The sequence below is a fragment of the Cricetulus griseus genome, chromosome 2 (genome assembly GCF_003668045.3).
Source record: "Cricetulus griseus strain 17A/GY chromosome 2, alternate assembly CriGri-PICRH-1.0, whole genome shotgun sequence".
NCBI lineage: Eukaryota > Metazoa > Chordata > Mammalia > Rodentia > Cricetidae > Cricetulus > Cricetulus griseus.
Window position 1 is genome coordinate 255,133,101 of NC_048595.1, and position 20,372 is coordinate 255,153,472.

Genomic DNA, 20,372 nt, shown 5'->3' on the forward strand with positions numbered 1-20,372 from the left:
TGTGCCATTCATAGTCACTATTGCATATCAAATAATGTGCAATAAACGTTAAGTCTAAACCAAAATCATCGTATAAGAATGTGAACTGACAGGTAGGAGAACATTTGACTTTATTTGAATTACCATATATATTTTGAGGTTTTTAAGTGTTTATCCAGAAACAAACTATACCCTAGAGTATGATCATATCTCAAGATCCACTTCATGTTTGGGGCTAAGATGATGTTTCTGTGGGTAAGAACACTTGCTGAACAAACGTGAGGATCTGAGTTCATATCCCAACGCTGCACATAAAAAGCTGACTGTAGCTCCATAGTCCAATGACCCTGGTGCTATGGGGAAGCAGAGACAAGAGGATCTCTGAGCATTTGACCTCTAGCCTCTAGCCTTGTTCCAAGTTCAGTAGAAGATCCTGACTCAAAGGCATAGGCAACAAGAGTGACAAGAAAAAGGCACCTGATGTCCCCCTTGCTGGCCTCTGCATTTGCACTTAGTGATTCATGCTCCACTGGCACACACATAAACCATACACAACACATATTTTTTAAAATCACTTTTTAAAAAGTATTTTCTGAGATAAACCATCCAACAATACATTTGCAGCTCATGCCTTTGAGGTTTACATAACATAATTTTATATTTGTAAGCATAGATTAAGTAAGACAGGCAATGAGTCAGCACCTTAGGAAATAAATATAGTGTCAATATACACCTAAGGAAGTCTAGGAATTGGAGGGAGGATTTGGAAAAGGATACAAGTACTTAATAAAGAAAAATTTATCTCCTATCCAAATAGATTTTTGAGTATAATGTGAATATGTAAAATGCCATGGCATCTCAATTGAAATGTTTAAAAGCTGTATGTGGCTGCAGGGAGTGAGTAGTGTTTGGGCCGGCTCACATGGACAAGTATGCATTGCTGCATAGCACCTGGACCTTCTAAATTATGTTACCTGGAATACATAGTGTCTCTGACTTATGTCAATACAGTTTTCAGGTTAAAGATAGGAGTTAAAGCTTAGAATCAGTACCCTGAAAATACAATTTGTGATATTATGATATCTAGAGTTGACTCATAGCCATACCATCGAAGAAATGTAAACTTTCCCAATTCTGGCATTTAGAAGCTTGGACAATGGAATTCACCTGACCTGTGTCTTCCCATGTCTTCTCTTCCTTAGTGGTATTGGACGGAACTGGCCCTGGGCCTCTGGAGGCAGCAGTATTCTGGCAGAATTTGGAACTTTGCATTTGGAGTTCATGCACTTGAGCCACTTATCTGGAAACCCCATCTTCGCTGAAAAAGTGAGTCTTGCAAACACTTGTGAAAAACAAATAGAAAGTAACAAGGTTTGTGTAACATGGGAAACTGTAATGTGTATTATTTTACTTGATCAGACTGTCAACTTAGTCTTTCCATGATACTGTGTAACCCATGGTGAGAGGGCCTGCCTTCCCCATGTAGGGGAATCCTGTACATTAAGTGACTTATCTGTCTGAATTTTTTTCATCCAAACTACATAATACTGTATATACTGCATGAAGCAAATATGTGAAAGGTTAAAGTGCTATACAAATATGACCTGGCAGTAGAATAGATTTGTTTGCAAGAAGCAAACCCATCCATACAACATTACCTCACCACTTAGCTTTTAGCTTTTACCTCTTTCAAGTAAAATTCCTTGGAAGAGTTGTCTTTCACTTCTTTGAAATTCTCCTCAAACACATCAGCCTTCCCAGATCACCTGACCACCAGAGTACAGCCTTCCACCTTCCATCAGTCCATGTCCTGTGAGCCACTGCCTGAGTGAACTCCACTTCCACAGCCAAAATCTCCCTGGAGGGGTGGCTCATAGCAGAACCTAATTTCTCATACTGTGGCCACCAGCAGGTCTACAGTTAGGATTTGGGTCAGGAAGATTTCCTTCCTAGGTCTCTTGGTTTCTAAGTGCTCCCATCACCCCTTCTGTGTGCCTCTGCAGAAGAAGCAGGAGGCAAGGGTGGGAGAAAGAGGGCTCTACACTCCTGAGTAATCCTCAAAGCCCCACTTCCAATACCCTTGCACTAAGGGGTGGAGCTCGAAGCAGGGATTTGCATAATTCCTTTGCTTTTTTTCCATAGGATTTGTCTTCTCTTGACCTACTACTTATATTTATTTTCCATATCATCCTAGTCAAATGCACAATTCCAAATGAGTAGTTAATTGTTTTATGCATTGATTTAGCCTTAATATATTGATCAAGGTCTCAATTTGGGATCTGGGGTTCTAAATATGTATGGCTATATGCACTTACCATTTTTGTCATAACAATAAGATGATAACACTAATTCTAAAACATCTTATCAACTTTTTTTCTACCTTGGCCAAGAAAAAAGCAAAAGCAAAACAAATAAGCCAGATAGAAAGAATGGCATGTGAACTTCCTCTTAGATTTTCATATTAATATTCCTTTTCTTTTATAGGTAATGAATATTCGAACAGTGCTGAACAAACTGGAAAAACCAGAAGGCCTTTATCCTAACTATCTGAACCCCAGCAGTGGGCAGTGGGGTCAACGTAAGTCTAAAGCTGAGCAATCCTTCTCTCTTCTTGGTACACAGCACCAAGCTGGGGCACAGGACAAGCTCAGTTCTTGTAAAGGAATGTTGACAAGGGGAAGTGAGTCTTAACCAGCCTTAGGACAGAGTACTGCCAGGAAACCAGACAGCTTGCTTTCTCAGATAGTCTGATGGCATTATTATAAGCAGGAAAAGGAAGAGCTGGCCAGTGTTTGGGGGACTTCCTCTTGTAGCAGGCCGGCCAGGTGGTTAGAAGGGACGTGCAGAGTCCTCTCTGCTGACGACAATGATACCACTGCCCGGAGCGGTACCTAGACCACTCCACTTGTGACATTTTCTGTTTTGAGTTGGGAAATTAGGAGCACAGGGAGAGATCTTTCTCTGTAATTTTAAGCTGGCAGGTAAAGTTTTCTTGTGAGTGACTTACCATTAGCATAGAAATAAGTGTCAACTGAGACCTTCGGATGCCAGAAGCCCTCACTTCAGATCATTTCCAACAGAGGTAGAAAGGCTTGGAATTTGTAAAAGGAAATGTTCTCAAGCTAATTTGCAAAGCATGTGAAAGGTTAAGTAGCAATTGAAAGCGAGTGAGATAGCTATGTTGAAGGAATTAACAGTCTTAAATTTTTACTCTAATTTTGGCTTTTTCTTTATATTAAATAACATATTCTTAGATAATTAGACCTCACGATTCTTTTAGAAGTACTTCCTTTAAAGAACAAGTTAATAAGAAAGGAGAAAAAAAAGCATGCTGAATCCCACATCTCCTGTTGGTTAATAGCTAGGAAGAGCCTGGATCTAGACACTTGAGATCATAATGAAGGTGCACACTCAGTGTGGTCTACAGGTCACTGGAAGTCCTAGACACCTTTCCTGCTCCATAAAGTCAAAAGTCATTGAATACTGGGACACTTTGCTTTTTCCTGTGTGTGTTTGCACTTACCCTGAGTGTAGCCGTGGTGGGTAAGACTGGTAGACACGGTAAGAGGATCAAGACAGACACCGAAACATACTAATGCTCACAGGAATTGCTACCGTAATTAAAATATACCATTTTCACTTACTCATGTCTTGATGAAGCAGAGGAATAACTTTTGATCACACATAAGTGTATTGCAATGTAATCACATGAGTGACTTCTTGTTATAACAAACTACCTGGCAAAAGCAATTTGATGAAGGAAGGGTATATTGGGGTTCATAGTTCACCAGTAATCATCTATCATGGTGGCAAGAGCTTGTGACAGCATTCAAAGTAGAGGGATGCTCTGCTTTCTTTGTTCTTTTTATTCACTATGGAACCCTAGCAACAGCATGAAACCACTTGGGTCCTCAGGCTTCAATTAACCCGATCTAGAAACTCCCTCACAGGCATGCTGAGAGGTTGGCATCCTAAGTGATTCCAGATCTTGCTGAGTTCACTATCAGTATTAACCGTCATAGTAACATTCTGTGTGAGGGGATAAAAGCACACAGAAGCATTTCTGAGACACACAGTTGCATGGGGGAAACCTTGTGTTCCAAGATTACATTATTGCTGATGTTTTTCCTTGCTCTGGGATGGTACAACTACTCTTTCATGAGTTGACATCTTTGCTTTCAAGTATAACTAAGAACAGCTGGAAATTCAGGTCTGGGTAGTTGGTTCTTAAACATGAAAAGAAATGATATTTGTACCAGTGGTGGTAAATTTTTAGTTCCAAACTAAAAATTAGAATCTTAGAAAACTTGTGTATATCACAATGAGCTTAGCTCCATTAGTTTCCTGATGATATTGCCAGTGACTTTAACAAAGGTGTTTTTTGTTCTTATTCTGTAATAAAATATGTCAACATGGCATAGCTACATAAAATCAATATTTTCCAAACAACCAGTTCATGCTATTAGGAAATCATGCATGACAAAAAGATCACTAAAAGTACAGGATAGTCGATAAATTTCAATGTAGCACAGTATAAAAGTTTATTGAGGGGCTGTAGAGCTGGCCTCCTGGTTAAGAGAACTTGCTGCTGTTGCAGTAGACCCAGGTTCAATTCCCAACACCCATGTGATGGCTCACACTGCCTATAATTCCAGTTCCAAGGGATCTAACACTCAATTATGCCTAATGAGGACACTGGGCATACACATGATATGTGCACATGTACAAGCCCTCACACAAACATATAAAATCATTCATATTTTAAAGTTCATTGGTATAATTTGTAACTGTACACTGTAGCTAGTCTTTAAAAAGCATTTTAACCTTTTAAACACCACATGTTAAGTTTTGTTATTATATCAAAAATATATTAAAATAACTATATGCATGTAGGGATCTATACTCGTGTGCATGCATCCAGGTACCATCCACCTTGGTTTTTAAGATAAGGTTTCTCCCTGGCCTAGGACTCCATGGGCTAAGCTAGCTGGCCAGGAATGTGCTTATCACCACCTTCCCAGTGCTGGTATTACAAGCATGTAACACCATGTCCAACTTTTTAAATATGGGTTTAGATAGATCAGACACAGGTCCCCAGGATTGTATGATGTCCTGGTGAGGTCTGTCTCCAACCCCTGAGGAGCTGATTAAGATAGACTTCCTTTTCCCAGCTGTACAACTGTGCAAGACCTACTTTTCTTAGTGTACTTTAGCCAAAGCAATGTATACTAATGGATCAAAGTTGGATCAGACTGAGCATCCAGCCAGGAAAGCAAACATTCAGGAGATTGGCAAAAAGAAAATGTAAAATAGTGTCAGTTTTCCCACTGATTTTTTAATTTGTAAAATAATATTTTTAAGGAAAGTGTCATTTGTTGTTTAATAACTATTACTTTTAGTGAATCAACAAAAATGTTCCTGAATTCTGTTTCAGTTTTCCAACAAGATTAACACTGATAGATACTATTCAAATGAACAATTTCTTCAGCATACTCATCATTGATCCCTAAGAGTGGGAGGGGCGTAACACTAACATCTAATGTCTGAGGCCCACATGAATATTAGAATACAAGACAGTTAGATATAATTTTCTAAAAGGGTGACCAGTGTTAAGAGTTCTCCTAATCTCATATTTCAAAAGTTTAGGAAAAGCCTCTTTGCTTTCCGGATTTTTTTCCCTTTAATTTGGGATTTAGAAGTCACTATAAAGAGGGATATTAAGAGGCAGTTACATCAGAACATTGTGGCTTCACCATCTTGGTCACCCATATGCTATATATTTGGCTCTGTTTCCTGGTACAAAGCATCTTTTATATTTGGATTGCTTATCAGCCAATTTTCTGATGGAAAAACAAACAGGATTGATGAGTCTCGTGTTTGCTCTCTCCCATCCTCTATCCTATGTTTGTTCCAGCCATAAGGAAGAATTACTTCTATTTTTATTTCTCAACCACTGCCTACTTGGCCATATCTAGGTCTTAGGGTTTTGTTTGTTTGGGGGTTAGTTTGCTTTTGTTGCTGCTGTTGGTTTATTTTGTTTGGTTTTTTGTTCTGGTTTGTTTTTTATACTATTTCCTCTTTTATCTTTTATCTAATTCCTCCACTAAGCTCCAGATCGCATGCCTTTTCTTCCAGAAGCCTCTTTCCAGGCTCTGGTCGGAATTTTTTAGCATCTAATACACCTCTTCTTCTTCCTCTCTAGCACAACACTTTGGGTTATTTCTACCCACAGCCCCCTTCCTGATGCTCATGCACACCAATTTCCTAAGGATGCAAAGTTTTAAAGGCTGATAAGGATGCCATAGGTTTGTTTGCCAACCAGGAACACAGTACTTCGTACCTACTCAGGGTCATTTACTTGAATGCTTTGTGTAGCCATGGGTGTTGTCTGACCTTTCATTCTTTCAGTAATAGTTCTATAAACAATTGTCCCAGCTTCTTACCTAAAGAGCATCCCAGCCTACAGGTGAGAAACAGGCTTTGTGACCATTGCTGTAGATGAGAGGCAGTGTGCGTGCATGTGTGCGTGCATGTCTGTGTGTCTGTGTGTGTCTGTGGGTCTGTGTGTCACTAGCAGTACTAAAACAATGCTCTAGACAGATAAATTCAGATTCATAAGAAGCCAATTAAAATTAAGGAAAATTATTAATAATTTTGATCCTCCTATATCTTGATTCTTTTACTACTTTTGTTAGCATTTTGTTTTGTTTTTCTTTTTATTTTAGATATTATCTTAGATATTATTTTATTTTAGATATTAGGAATCTTTTTATGGCACCTATTCCTATCAAAAAATCACAATTTACTGTTAGAACTGGGAGGCATGAAGATACCGAAGATACCACATTCTTGTTTTTCTAGAGTTGGTGGTCCTGTCCTAGAAAAATCTGGCCTCCTCCTCTCCCATATCCAAAAAGAATTTACAGAAAACTCTGTTACCACACAAACTGTCATCCAGACGTGGAAAAGTTCAATGAATGATAAACTAAATTAACAAAAACATGTTGTACCTTTTATTCTTGATAGCCAGAAGTTTTTTTTTAAATTAACTAACACCAAAATTGACTGAAATAAATATATAACCCTTTTTTCTCTAAAAAAACAATCCTCCCTTTATTTTGTTATTTTTTAAAATAATTCCCAAGTTTGTTCTTCCATCATTATAGAATTATAACCCAAGGGGCAAACACCAAGCTGTTTCTGGCTGTTAGTTTTCTACTGTGTTGCTCTGACTCTGAAGGGCATGTCTGGATCATGGCCCATCATTCCCTATAACTTCATTTGGCCCTTGTTATTTTGACAGTAACCGGACAGGGATTTGCTTTGCCATGCATCACTTGCGTTTGTCTCCTACAGCCATGCTTACAACAGCAGGGCTTATTATTGATGAGATCCTACTTAGTCTATTTAGTTTGTAAATGTCAGAGGTTTCTGTGGTAATTTATTTAGGAAACCGTAAAGGTCATATGCTGCTATTTTAAGAAGCCAGACTTACAACTTTAAAAACATATTTTCCCTAAAATTAAATTCATATGATTCTGGACTATCCATAATAAGGAAATTGTATATTTAAACACTTAAAAATCAAGCCCTACGAGTTGGAATAGGTGTGGTCCTTATTAACATCACTATACAAGACATTGGAACATTGACATCACTTAGTATTAAGGGCTTTCCAGGGCCCAGTATGTATTGGAAACATAGGGACCTATCTCTGATCTCATAGATCTAGACTTGGTGAGGAGGCAAGGTACTTTGACTACATTCTGGAAGGAAAAGTGTGGCAAAGGTATGCACTGTCCAAAAGCTTATAAAGGAGGGGGACCCTGTGAAGTATCAGGGAGGGTCTCTTCAGGTATTGTGTGATCCTGAATATGATGTATGTCCATGACATTCAGAGAAAACAAGGTCCATAGAATCCCTGAGGGAGATAGATGGAAGCTGATCACTTTGAGGATCCAAAGGTCTATATGATAAGTGAGCAGAGGACAAGTGGCCAAAGGCGTGGAGAAGCCTGGAATCAAAGTTCTCCCTGGTCTCCAAAAAGCCAGGCTTGAAGGGCTTTGAGTCAGTGGTGACCAGACTGGCCTATGAGGAGGCTGGGTGGCAGGAGTGTGGAGAGAAGCTGTCATGCTTCTTTGAGTGAAGGACATGCTGACTTCCTGTCCAGGACAGTGGGCAAGACTGCATGGAGCTGCTGAGCCCTTGGCAGTTGAGGAACTGACCTTGCTATTCAATTTTGCTAAAACTAAGTAGAAATAGCATGCCCTATAAGAGTGAAAGCAGGAAATGCGATAATTGGCCACTGCAGTGACAAGCAGGAACTGTCCTTGTGTCTTTCCTGTTGCCACGATGAAACACTCTGACCCAAAGTAATTCATGAGGAAAAGGCTTTGTTTGGCTCACTCTTCTGGGTCACCATCCATCATTGAGAAGTCAGGGCAGGAACTTGAAACAGAAACCATGGAGGAACTGTACTTGCTGGCTGGCTCCCAGGCTTGACCTTAATTTTCTTATACAGCCTAGCACCACCTGCCTAGGGAGGGAGAGCCCATGGTGGGGCTTACACCAACTAATAATGAAAACGGTCTTTTGTAGATAAGCCCACAGGTCAGTCTGACCTGGACAATGTCTCAGTCTCTCACCTGGGAGTCCTCCTTTCTCTAGCGACTGTAGGCTGTGTCAATATGTCAGTTTAAGCTAACTAGGACAGGAGTAGTGGTGACTTGAGCCAGTATCACGGTGGTGAGAACAGAGGGGAATAGGGGTATTCAAAAGATACTTAGGAGCCATAGAGTGTAGAGTTCAGAGCCCACTGCCTCTGGGAAGACAGAGTCAGAGGAAATAAGTTTTCAAATGCCTATTTAGTGGCTCTTGCTCTATTTTGTTGGGGTTTGTGTTGCTAGGAAACTGAGCCAAGAGCCTTAGTTTATGCTAGGTAAGTGGCCTGCTGAGCTACATCCCAACTCATTGACCCCCTGGATTCCAGTGTGTGTGAATGGGAGGAAACCTGAGCAGGAGGGGAAGTTGAAGACAAAAAAAAAAAAAAAGGAATTTAATTTCCGATGTATTCAATTTTCAGCAGCCATGCAGATTTAAAGTGGACTTGTTGGCTAGGCGGCAGAACAGTACTTTATACCTAGAGATATGCTAATGCACCCATTAACAACCAAGTCAAGTAATATCCTTTTAATTTTAGATTTAGCTTTGCATTACGATACTCTGAAAGGCCATTTTGTTAATGTTCAAGTTCTCTCGATTGTGTTTGTGGATTTGGAAGTAGGTGTGCTTTAAAAATGAAGATCCATTTAGACTTGATGTTTTGTGATGAAAAGCAAACATCCAGATGTGGAGCCTATGGGTGGAATGGCTCACACTGTGCTCTCTCCTGGCCTAGATGACCCATTTTCTTGTAGTGAAGATGAGGACACCTAGATGGACTAGGTGATCTTTACAGTAAACCAAGCATCGTCAATGGCAGTGGAGGTGCACTAAGGGCCTGAGTGTCAGAAGAGAAATCGTTCTGCTTCTTCCTTCTTAGGGCACCACCCCATCAGCTCTCTCCACTCAGACGGAGAACACTAGAATTATCATATAGTCGTAAAAATGATGCAAAGCTAAGGAGCTTCTTGTTTACTAACAACTTTGCTTCTTTAATGCCTAAAGCTCTGGTGGAGTTTTCTATTACTCAAAACTAAATCTTAAATAATTTAAAGATAAACTCTGGAGCATTTTAACTTGTTTGCTGTTTGTGTGTTTTAACTAGAGAAGCAGGTTTTTTGAACTTGAAGTGACTCCACACGATTTCTCATCATGTTTGCAGAAGTACCCCAGTGACTACTGAGGGTACATCACATGAGTTCCCAGCCCATCTGCTCAATTTCAGCAGAGCTTTCGGAAGCAGGGATTTGTTAGAATTCACATGTTCCATTGAGCTGCAGCTGACAGGCTTTGAATCCCAGTTGCTAATATGATTTTGCTGCATTATCTGAATTAAAAGCTGAGTCACTCTGCAATCCATTTCCCTCTCTTTTACAGATCATGTGTCAGTTGGAGGACTTGGAGACAGCTTTTATGAATATCTGCTCAAGGCATGGTTAATGTCTGACAAGACCGATGTAGAAGCCAAGAAGATGTATTTTGATGCTGTTCAGGTAACCCAATATTTAAATTGTCTTCAATAGTCAGCTCTAATATACAACTTGCATATTAATTAGACCTTAATGAAAAAAAATAGAGTACTACATGAGTGGCTTATAAAGTATCTCCAGTTATGGAGAACTCAATTCTGCAGTGTAATTACAACAATAGTAACCATACTATTCATACTAGTTCTAACAAAGCAGTGAAAGTTATGGTTCAAATCTTACCTGAATCATATATCTAGCCAGGCATAGTGGTAACCCCCTGGACTCCAGCAACTGGGGGGTGAAGACAGGAGGACTACTGTGAGTCTGAAGTCAGACTAGGCTACATAGTGAATTCCAAGCTAACCTGAGCTACAGCCACCTGCCTGAAGAAAGGCGGTCATAGACCAGTAACCATGCTGGCCAACAGCAGATCATATGGAAGACGGTGCTCCCTGAAGATGATGCAATCTCCTAACTCATGATGGTGTCGTGTTACGTCCACACAGTGACATTGTTGGAGGGTGCATTGCTTAAAATATACTTGTTTCCGTAAGCAATGCGACTATGTTCTTTTCTTATAGCTACATTTTACATTACGGGGAAAGAATACTGGGTTTATATTCTGAAAATTGACTAAGTTAAAATTGCTGAAGATTCCTGGCAGTCTAGTGCTTCTGTTATTTGTACTCATCTCCAGAGATTTAATAAAAATATAGCTAAATCCACAGAAAGTTAGCCTTTTTCTTCAATGTACAGAACTTTTTTGTAATTGATACTATTGATTTATAGGGAAAAATTATTTTTCTTGGGGATAGAGAATTGAAATAGACTCTCATCTATCCCACAATGGCCTGGAACCTATAAATCCAAGGATGACCTTGAACTTCTGATCCTCCTGCCTCTACCTCCAAAGCACCTGGGATTTCAGGCAGAGACTGACGCACCTGGCCTTAGAAACCTGTGACACCATTTGTTTTAAAACTTTATTCTAAAGGTGTTGTCCTCTCTAATAGGTTTGGATAATTTGTTTGTTTAAATGTAATGTTGCTCACTTTGACCTTGCTAGCTGAATTGAGTATTCTGTTGAGGTCAGTTGAGGGCTTCAGAGAACAAAATAGAACCCTTCACTCTCATACACAGGATGAAATTCCTTAGGCTCAAGATGAACATCAGATGCAAGCTAGGCTGAGGTCCCTATGGTCCTGTCCTCATTTGGTGGCACTAGAGAGCTCTTTCCTATCAGGGTTGCTTTTCCTTCTCCCAATGAGGTTTTTTGGGTATTCATCTTAAGAATTCTTTTCAGTATAATCTGGTTTATATTGTGCCATCTAATTACCATCCTAGAAGACATTTTACCTTTTAATTTTAAGATCTTGAGATTCCGAGAAAAGCCATTTTGAAATATTGTTTGAAGCATTTCCCCCGCCCCAGTTTCTAGAACTGTATCCCCCTAACCGTTAGTGTATTCTGTTTAGACAAATAGTTGACAGGAAAATCCATTAAGAACAAATGAGGCAAAGAGTTTCCTATGACTCTTAATTGTAAAAACATTTTCAATCCATTGTACATTTTCAAGTTGCAGGGCAAATTTAGAAAAAAACAAAGTTCTGAGTTTGAAAGCAGTACTGGCTTCCACAGCAAAGTTTCTTTTACCGAAGTTATACTCTATTGCACCTGATCAACATTCCAGCATGGATTGGGAGGGGCTCACAAGCCCCCACTCCGTGCTGAGGAGCTATTGACAGTTGATGGCTAGGGGAGGAAGACTGAGTTTGACTGATTGTTTTCTTAAAGAGGACATGAGGTAGGGAAGGGAGGGAAGAGAGAGTCTAGAAGGAGTTAGGGAAGGGCTTGGGGAGTAAATATAATCAAAATACATTGCACGTATATATGAAACTCCAAAGTATAAGTAAAACAAATATTTTTAAGATTATTATGAGTCAGGGGCAGAGATACACACCTGAGGCCTAAGGCTCAGTTGACTTGAAGAGTTCAAGGCCAGCCTAACATAACAAAAACAAAAACCTGCCTATATCAAGAAAGGATGCTGTGTGTTATTGTTCTGAACTGTTGAATCACTGGGGACATGGTCACTCAGATTTATTTAGCTTTAGGTGGATTCAGATCGGATGTCTTGCAGTGTGCTTTAACTATACAATACTTTGACCTCTCAGCTGGTTGTTATAGCCCTCCCAGGATGCCACACTAAGAATCCATTGTGGGGCAAGATACATAGGCAGGTGATATATCATTTAAGAGTTCAAAGGCCTCATCAAATTAACACAAATATGAAAGAATTAAATTAAAGACTATGTCATGTTCTTTTCCCCAGTCAATTTCCTATAGATTTGACACAAAAATTATTAGTCATATTTATATGAAGTATATTTACATTTTTCCATTTCACACAAAACCATTGCTTTGGGCACAGATCTTCATCAACGTTTGTTTTAGGAAGAAGCAAGTTGGTCAGAATCATGCAAAAATAATATAGTACTTTATTCACTCTGCATAACAGGGTAATAATGTTTCTTTAATCTGTGCTCAAAAGCTATTACTCTTGCCATGTAGAAAGAATAATTTCTTGGGTGATGAACAAGTAGCTGCTTGAAGGACTTCTCTGCAATTTGTGCTATGAGAAGTGTAAATAGCTAAGATGTTCAGTTGCATTAAATGAGAATGAAATATTAATGCAATAACTAAATCATCAATAAAATTAGCTTAGCCACAGCTAATGAGCACAGCAGTCTTCATTTAGATCTTACTGTCTTGCTTTCATTTGTTTATTTCTAATAAAGGAAGAGAAGGTCTCATCTTCCTTTATTAGAAGGCCTGCCTATTCATTTTCAGTCATTCTTCTCTCTTGTCCCAAATGTGCATCCTGAAAACCCTCCTTTTCCTGGCAGCATCCCCATCAAAACCCTTTCCTTCCTATGACATGATGAATACATCATTCTCTATCAAAAACAAAAGGAAATTAGTAACCCAAACACACTTCATACTTTTTTTATTTTTTAAATGCAAGGGTTATTTTATTCTAACCTAGTTTTTGATAACATCAATGGTTCACGGGCACAAATAAAATATGTCATATAAATCACTTTTGTAAATATTTTTATCCTAGATTTAAATATCTTCATTTGTTTCAAAGTTTTAACTGTGCAGTAGTATGTTCCTTAATAGAATAAACAGGGAAGAGCTTGATTTAATTTCTCATGTGTGTGTGGGTGCACATGTGAACACATGGAAGTCAGAGGTCAGCTAAGGGGTCATTCCTCAGGAGCCATTGGCCTCATTTTCCTGTGTGTGACATGATCTCTCATTGGCCTGGAGCTCACGGATGAGGCTACCCTGGCTAACCATCAAGGCCCAGGCTTCTGCCTTTCTCCTCCCCAATGCTGAGATGACAGCAAGCGCCAGCACTCCCAGCTGTTTCCATGCTTCACTGACTGAGCCATCCCCCCAAGCCCTCCAGTCAGCTGCTTATTACCACAGAATAGATGTAAAAGAGTCACTTACCAGAGCTAGTTTCAATATGGACTTCTTGTAAATAAAATGTCTTCACAGCAGATAGTATTGTTCCTGTTTAATAGATGAGGCATATACTGAGACATACACTAAATAAGTTACCTACGGTATTCCTCGACGGTGTCAGAGCTAAGATCTGAAGCCATGTAATCTGACTAGGAGAAAACAGTAACCTCACCAGGCTGGATCTTAGACCCTGGCACGTTCTAATTTACAGTGGGACCCAGGCTTTGTAATAACTCAACTCAGACATGGCCTCAGCGGCCCATCTGTGAGAAGACAATGGTATTTATCAAACGAAAACTGTAAGTGTTTGGTCATGAAGCCAAACTAAGCCAATGGGGCTGGGCCAATAGAGAAAATTCTAACCAGGTAAAGTGAAACATGTGGTAGAGGAAAGAATACAGAAAGCAGCAACATTTCAGATCAATTTAGATTTGTGACAACAAACTCAAATTGCAAATAGTATTATATATATATGTGTGTGTGTATATATGAATATATATGTTTTTAATTATAGTATAAAACTGAGAGTGTTGTTGTCACATACCTATAGCCCAGCACTCAAGAAACTGAGGCAGGAGGAGAATTGCTGTGAAAAGCCACCCTATGTTATGTAGTGAGTTCAACTCAATCATTGATCTGTGGCAAAACCATGTCTCATAAAGAAAAAGATGAAAGAAAGGGAAATAGTTGATTATATAGTTAAAATATAGAATTTATTATGAATTTGAGAAAAATCACAGACTATCAAAAATCTCCTCTTTTCAGGCCATTGAGACTCACCTGATCCGCAAGTCCAGCGGGGGACTAACATACATCGCAGAGTGGAAAGGAGGCCTCCTGGAACACAAAATGGGCCACCTGACCTGCTTTGCAGGGGGTATGTTTGCCCTTGGGGCAGATGGAGCTCCCGAAGCCCTGGCCCAACACTACCTTGAACTTGGAGCTGAAATCGCACGCACCTGTCATGAATCTTACAATCGCACCTGTAAGTACTTGTTACTCTTCATTCACAGTCCATCCCACCAGGCTTTGATTTCATTCACTAAAGAGCTTTGCCATAGCCATCATAAGAAGGAGGAGGGGGGGAGGGATGGAGGGGAAGAAGAGAGGGAGAAAACCCACTGTGAAATTTGATGTTACTAATATTTTAAAGGAATTTAGGCCTTTACTTAAAAGTCTGCTTTTATACAAAAGACACATCTTAGTGTGTCAAGTAACAAAATACATAAGTCATACAAGTTAAACCAACCTCATTTACTGACTTTTGATTTACCTCATTGATTAAGGGTCTCTGCTCTGATACAAGAAACTTCCCCAAAGTTCCATAAGAAGATAATATGCCTGGCTTCCTACTTACAAAATAATCACTTAAACACAAAGATTAAGTAAATGGCCCTTTGTGACATACTAAGAGAATTCACAACCACTGAGTTTGCAGCTACCAGCAAATGGTTTCGGTACTTTATAAACCTCTGGTGGGTGTTCACTAAATCAGAGTTAAGTGGAGAAAGAAGAAAAAAACAGATCTGTTGCCGCTTTCTGAAATAGATTCTTTGAGATGACTCAAATTTAGAAGCATATTGAGTATTGTGTATCATATGGTGCGTATAACCAGCTTCAGGATGGTGAAGAATTTTGCTATTCTGTCAAGGTTGTGTAGCCTTAATCAGAAGGTAACCCATGTTAACTGACTGCATGTGCTTTAGTCATGAAGCTGGGACCAGAAGCTTTCCGATTTGATGGCGGTGTGGAAGCCATTGCCACGAGGCAAAATGAAAAGTACTACATCTTACGGCCTGAAGTCATCGAGACTTACATGTACATGTGGCGACTGACTCATGACCCCAAGTACAGAACCTGGGCCTGGGAAGCCGTAGAGGTGATGTTTTCATTTGTGTGTTTCTTACAGATCAGTTTCTTAGTGCAAAAATGTTGAACAGCATCTGCAATCTGTCATGGCAACTTTCCTGAGACTTCCATAGCTTTATCAAGTTTGTTCCTTTCAGGCTGTTTTCAGCCAAGTCACTCTGTACTTGGGCTTTAGCTTTTTTTTTTTTTTTTTTGTAACAGAGTTTCTCTGTGTAGCTTGTAGACCAGGCTGGCCTCGAACTCACAGAGATCCACCTGCCTCTGCCTTCTGAATGCTGAGATTAAAGGCATGTGCCAACACCACCTGGTTTGTAGGCTTTAGCTTTGCTTTTTGGAGCAATGATGTGACTGTATTACAGGTAGACTTGAACACTGGAGGTTATCAATCTAGACAGAAAGATCTAGAAAGGCACGTTACAGGATGAAGATACCCTAACTGTAGAAAAAATGGTTGCTTTATTCCACTGGGATAGTGGGCAGCTTCTGGATGCTCATTGCTGACTGTTGTTTACTTGAAATCACTGCTTCAGAATCCATGCTTTTCCCGTTGGTCCTTGGGCTTCGATGAGACCCTACACTTTTTCCTGGAGTAAGCCACCTGCTTAAATCTTAGAAGAACTCGGAGAACGGTTTCCCTTTGCAAGGGTTCTTCAGCAGTTTGATTGCGCTCATCTGTGTCAGTGTGGTGCTTTCTCAGTTTTTCTTAGGCCCCTTCCTATCACTCATGCAGCTTTATCTCCCTCATCTGTTGTGTTAGGTGCCAGAGGAGTTCTCTGCTACATATGTCAAACCATGTCTAGTTTTCAGGACTATTATTCTAAAAGGAGTGGGAGGAAATGTAGACAAAAAGAACACGCAAATGCTTTAATTACACTCTGTTCTCCCCATTCCTTGTTAAAGCTGGCTGCCTTAGACACTGGTCTTGAAAGGACTTCTCAGAAGTCTCAGGAAGCCCATGCAAGCTTACCTAACACCTTAGGAAGCCATTGATTGAACCTTCCTTACTGCTCTCTTCACTTAGTGTGTCTGTTATCACAGCCATTTTAAGCAAAATATTCAGTTTTCTAATTATATTCAATCAGTAGTGATTCCACTGGTTTAAATTTACATTTCCCCCCTCTGGAAGCAAATGCATTTAAAGTGAATTCTGAATAAGCTTCAGTGATAAAAGGCTAGCTGTGGCATGGCCTGCAAAGGCATTGTGAACTTGAATTGCAAATACTGGTTTAAAATGGAAACATCAAGAATAACATATTTCATCAGGTCTAACACCAGGGCTGGGGGCGTGGTTCATTTGCTTGAATGCTTGCATTACAGCACATAAGCCTGAGTTCTGACTCCTATAGCAATGCCCTGGGCATGGCAGTGCACACTTAGAATCCCAGAACTCCAGAAACAGCATGATAAGAAGTTCAATGCCATTCTCAGCTTTATACTTAGTTTGAAGTCATCTCTTGCTACATGAAGATCCTATCTCAAAAGTGAGATTGCCAGTGTCATGTCCATAAGGACTGGCGACCGCTGCACACAGCTGGAACTCACTCATTGCACAGATCTGGTTACCTCCCTGTTCCACTCTTCTTTACTTACTCATTTCCAGACAGCTCAATAAACTTCCTACTTACAGCCTCTGTTGCATGTTCTTTTTAAGGGAACTCAACTACATTGTGGAAAATTGTCAAAATCACCTAGTATAACTGTCTCCTGGAACACAACATTCTGGGTTGGGGAGATAGCTCAATGGTTAAGTACTTGCCTGGCAAGCATTAACCCCAGAGTCTAAATCCCCAGAACCCAGAATCCACACAAAGTCAGGCATGGTAGTTATGTCTCTTATCCTAATATTCCTGTAGCAAGATGAAAGGCAGAAATCAGAGAATTCACAGAAGTTCATGAGCCCTGCTAGCCTTGGGTATGTGACAAGAGACCTATCACAAACAAGATGGGAAATGAGAATCAATATCCAAAGTTGTCATCTGACTTGTGTTACACATACTCATAAACACACACACACACACACACACACACACACACACACACACACACACACACACACACACACACACACAAGTTTCTTTTCCTATTGATGTGGTAAAAAAAAGACTCTCCAAAGGCTACTTAAGGGAAAAAGGGTTTATTCTCTTATTCCAGCTCACAGTTTAGAGTTACAGTCCTCAGTGAGGAGGTCAAGGCAGCTAGAGTTCAAAGTAACTGGTCATGCTGCTGAGATGTGCTGTTGCTCACTGACCTTTGTCTACTTATGTAGTCCAGGAATGGTGCCACTCGGAATGGGTGGGTCTTCCTTCCAAGTACAAGATAATAAAGATAAACCCCATAGGCATGTCATCTCTTGGGTGATCATAAAGTATATTGAGGTGGCATCACTGTCACATACACACATATACAGAGAGAGGTCACATACACAAAGAGTGAGTTTTTTTGAAAGACAACATCCATCTCATTTTTGCTATGTGGATGTTATTCATCAACTCGAAGATCTTGTATTAAAGGAGAAAGAATTATTAACTATAAAGTTGTTCCTTCCATATTTGAATGGATGGAAATTGTTAGACAGTTACTCTTTTTGAAGCCCAAATTCATGTTTTGGTGGATTGGCAGTCTCTCTTCTGCATTTCAGGTTTTCAGTTCTCTGAAGATAGCAAGTTCTCCCAGCACAGACTGACTTGGTTTCCAGCTGTGGTCGTTCACAGCTTGGCAGTGTAACTCAAAAGCCCCTCTGCAGTGAGATTCCCCTGGCAGGGGCCAATTGTTCTCTTAGTTGATTCATCAAACCTCTGGCCTACACTGAAATTATGGTCAAGCAATGTTAGTTACCTGAGCTGAGTTCAGGGTCTTTCACTCAATACTTGTTTCACTTCTACTCTGTGTTTGTACAATATTTATAAGCCATCATCCTTACCTCACAAAAACAAAAACAAAATTCTTTTCCCAGCATTCTTTCACTGATACATTCAGTAAAATTGATTTCCATGTTTTCATCAAATAGGTTAATTATTTAAAATACGTTAGAGCAGTGTATATGCCCCTGGAGCCTGCCTTCCTGGATAAGCAGCAGTCCACCAATCATACTCATTCGAGCACTTGTAAACACACCTAATAGAAGTAACCTGTAGATGGAACTTAATTTGCTATCTCTCAGTAATGGCAAGAACGATATTGCATTTGTCCCAACTGAATATGTGACAGCTGGCAGAAGATTTATCTGAATAATAGTTGTGCCTGTATTCAAACCGATTAGGTAATACCTCATCTAATCCACAGAAGATAAGAGCTTGTGGGTCTTTTGCTTTCTTCACAGTTTTCTTTGATGTCTTGAACCCCACCCTTTCTGCACCAACATCCTGAATCTGAGAGCAGAGTTTCTCTCCCATTCCTGCCTCTGGTTCCCCAGACTTGATCCCTCTTTCCAAACATTCTTTGATGTGTTTATGCTGCCTGAGTCATTGTTTTTGTCCTTGAGACCTGAGCAATCTCAAGCAAACAGTCTTAATGGCATTACTGCTTGGGGTTTGGCTCTTGTAAATCTCTATGGATCCACTATCCAATTCCTGTCTTCACAGAAATGCTCCCTAAAAGTCTATTTTGCTGTTATTCGGCCGAACCCCAAGTTATAATCAGTTAGGATCAAGATTATCTTCTATCCATGGGTTCCAGTTACAGTCATTGTGGAAAGTCTGAAAATCCTGCCCTCTGTAATTAGCACATTGCAGCATATTTGACCCCTAGTAAGCTAAACCCTTACACAAAATGCCCAGAAGCTGAGCACCACCAGAGCAGACTAGTGAAGTAATCTGCCCAAAGTGTACCTGCTTCCACTGCTGAGAAACGGCTACAATCAGAATTCATCGTGTAGACCCAGTTTCAGTCCTGATGTCTTAACAAAATCTCTAAACAAAAGTCTAAATGTTATCAGTGCATATTATACAAAATATGAGGACTCAAGATAGCATTTCCAGCCCATGCATACAAGTGCTTTGTTCCTGCATCTGGACTTTGACATGGGTATTTAGTTTTATGAAAGGAAAAAGTGTCTTCCACATTATCCTTACTTGTAAATTAAAAATAATTTACATGAAGCCACAAAAACTTGAAACTAGCTAGGCTGCGGAAAGGCCTTTGTATTGTGGCAAGCATTTCTTTGCCTTCATTTATTCTCACAGCACTCCTATGTTGGGGACACTACCTATAATAAGGGATTGGGGGGTACACAATTAGAAAATCTAGGCTTGAGGTCAGTGTCCGACTCTCCCCAGCTTGTGTTCTGTCTTGTCTTAGTTCGGGTTTCTATAGCTGTGAGGAATCACCATGACCAAAAGCAAATTGGGTAGGAAAGGATTTGTTTTGCTTACACTTCATAGCACTGCACTGGAGAAAGTCAGAGTAGGAACTCAAGCAGGGAAAAGAACCTAGAGGCAGGGTCTGATGCAGAGGGGTGCTCTTCACTGGCTTGCCCCTCGTGATTTGCTTAGCCTGCTTTCTTATAGATCCCAGGTCCACCAGACTAGGTGGTGCCACCCACATGAGCTGGGCTCTTCCACATGAATCACTAGTTAAGAAAATGCTCCATAGGCTTTGCCTACAGCCTGACCTTATGGGGGCAGTGTCTCAGTTCCCTCCTCTCATAATACTGTAGCTTACATCAAGTTAACATAAACTAGCCAGCACAAGTATTGTGCCTGTTGTCCAATGAGAACTTATGGAAGGAAAAAGAATGACCAGGTACAAACTGTAAAGAAAGGTGTGTTGTCTATACCCAAAGGCAACTCTTCATCTCTTTTGTTTTTCTGATTTTTTTGTTGGGGGTCAGGTGGTTGGTTGATCAGGTAGGTAGCTAGATAA

General features: G+C 40.1%; 1 protein-coding gene across 2 annotated transcripts in view; it reads left to right on the forward strand.

The window, feature by feature from the left end:
* Man1a1 (mannosidase alpha class 1A member 1) overlaps window positions 1-20,372 on the forward strand; it is a 172,844-nt gene that overhangs the window by 142,799 nt on the left and 9,673 nt on the right. For both annotated transcript variants that reach the window (XM_027402086.2, XM_027402087.2), the window contains exons 7-11: window positions 1,182-1,305; window positions 2,464-2,557; window positions 10,018-10,133; window positions 14,409-14,628; window positions 15,350-15,522. In XM_027402086.2, the coding sequence (XP_027257887.1) occupies window positions 1,182-1,305; window positions 2,464-2,557; window positions 10,018-10,133; window positions 14,409-14,628; window positions 15,350-15,522 (727 nt within the window). The remainder of the gene's footprint in view (window positions 1-1,181; window positions 1,306-2,463; window positions 2,558-10,017; window positions 10,134-14,408; window positions 14,629-15,349; window positions 15,523-20,372) is intronic.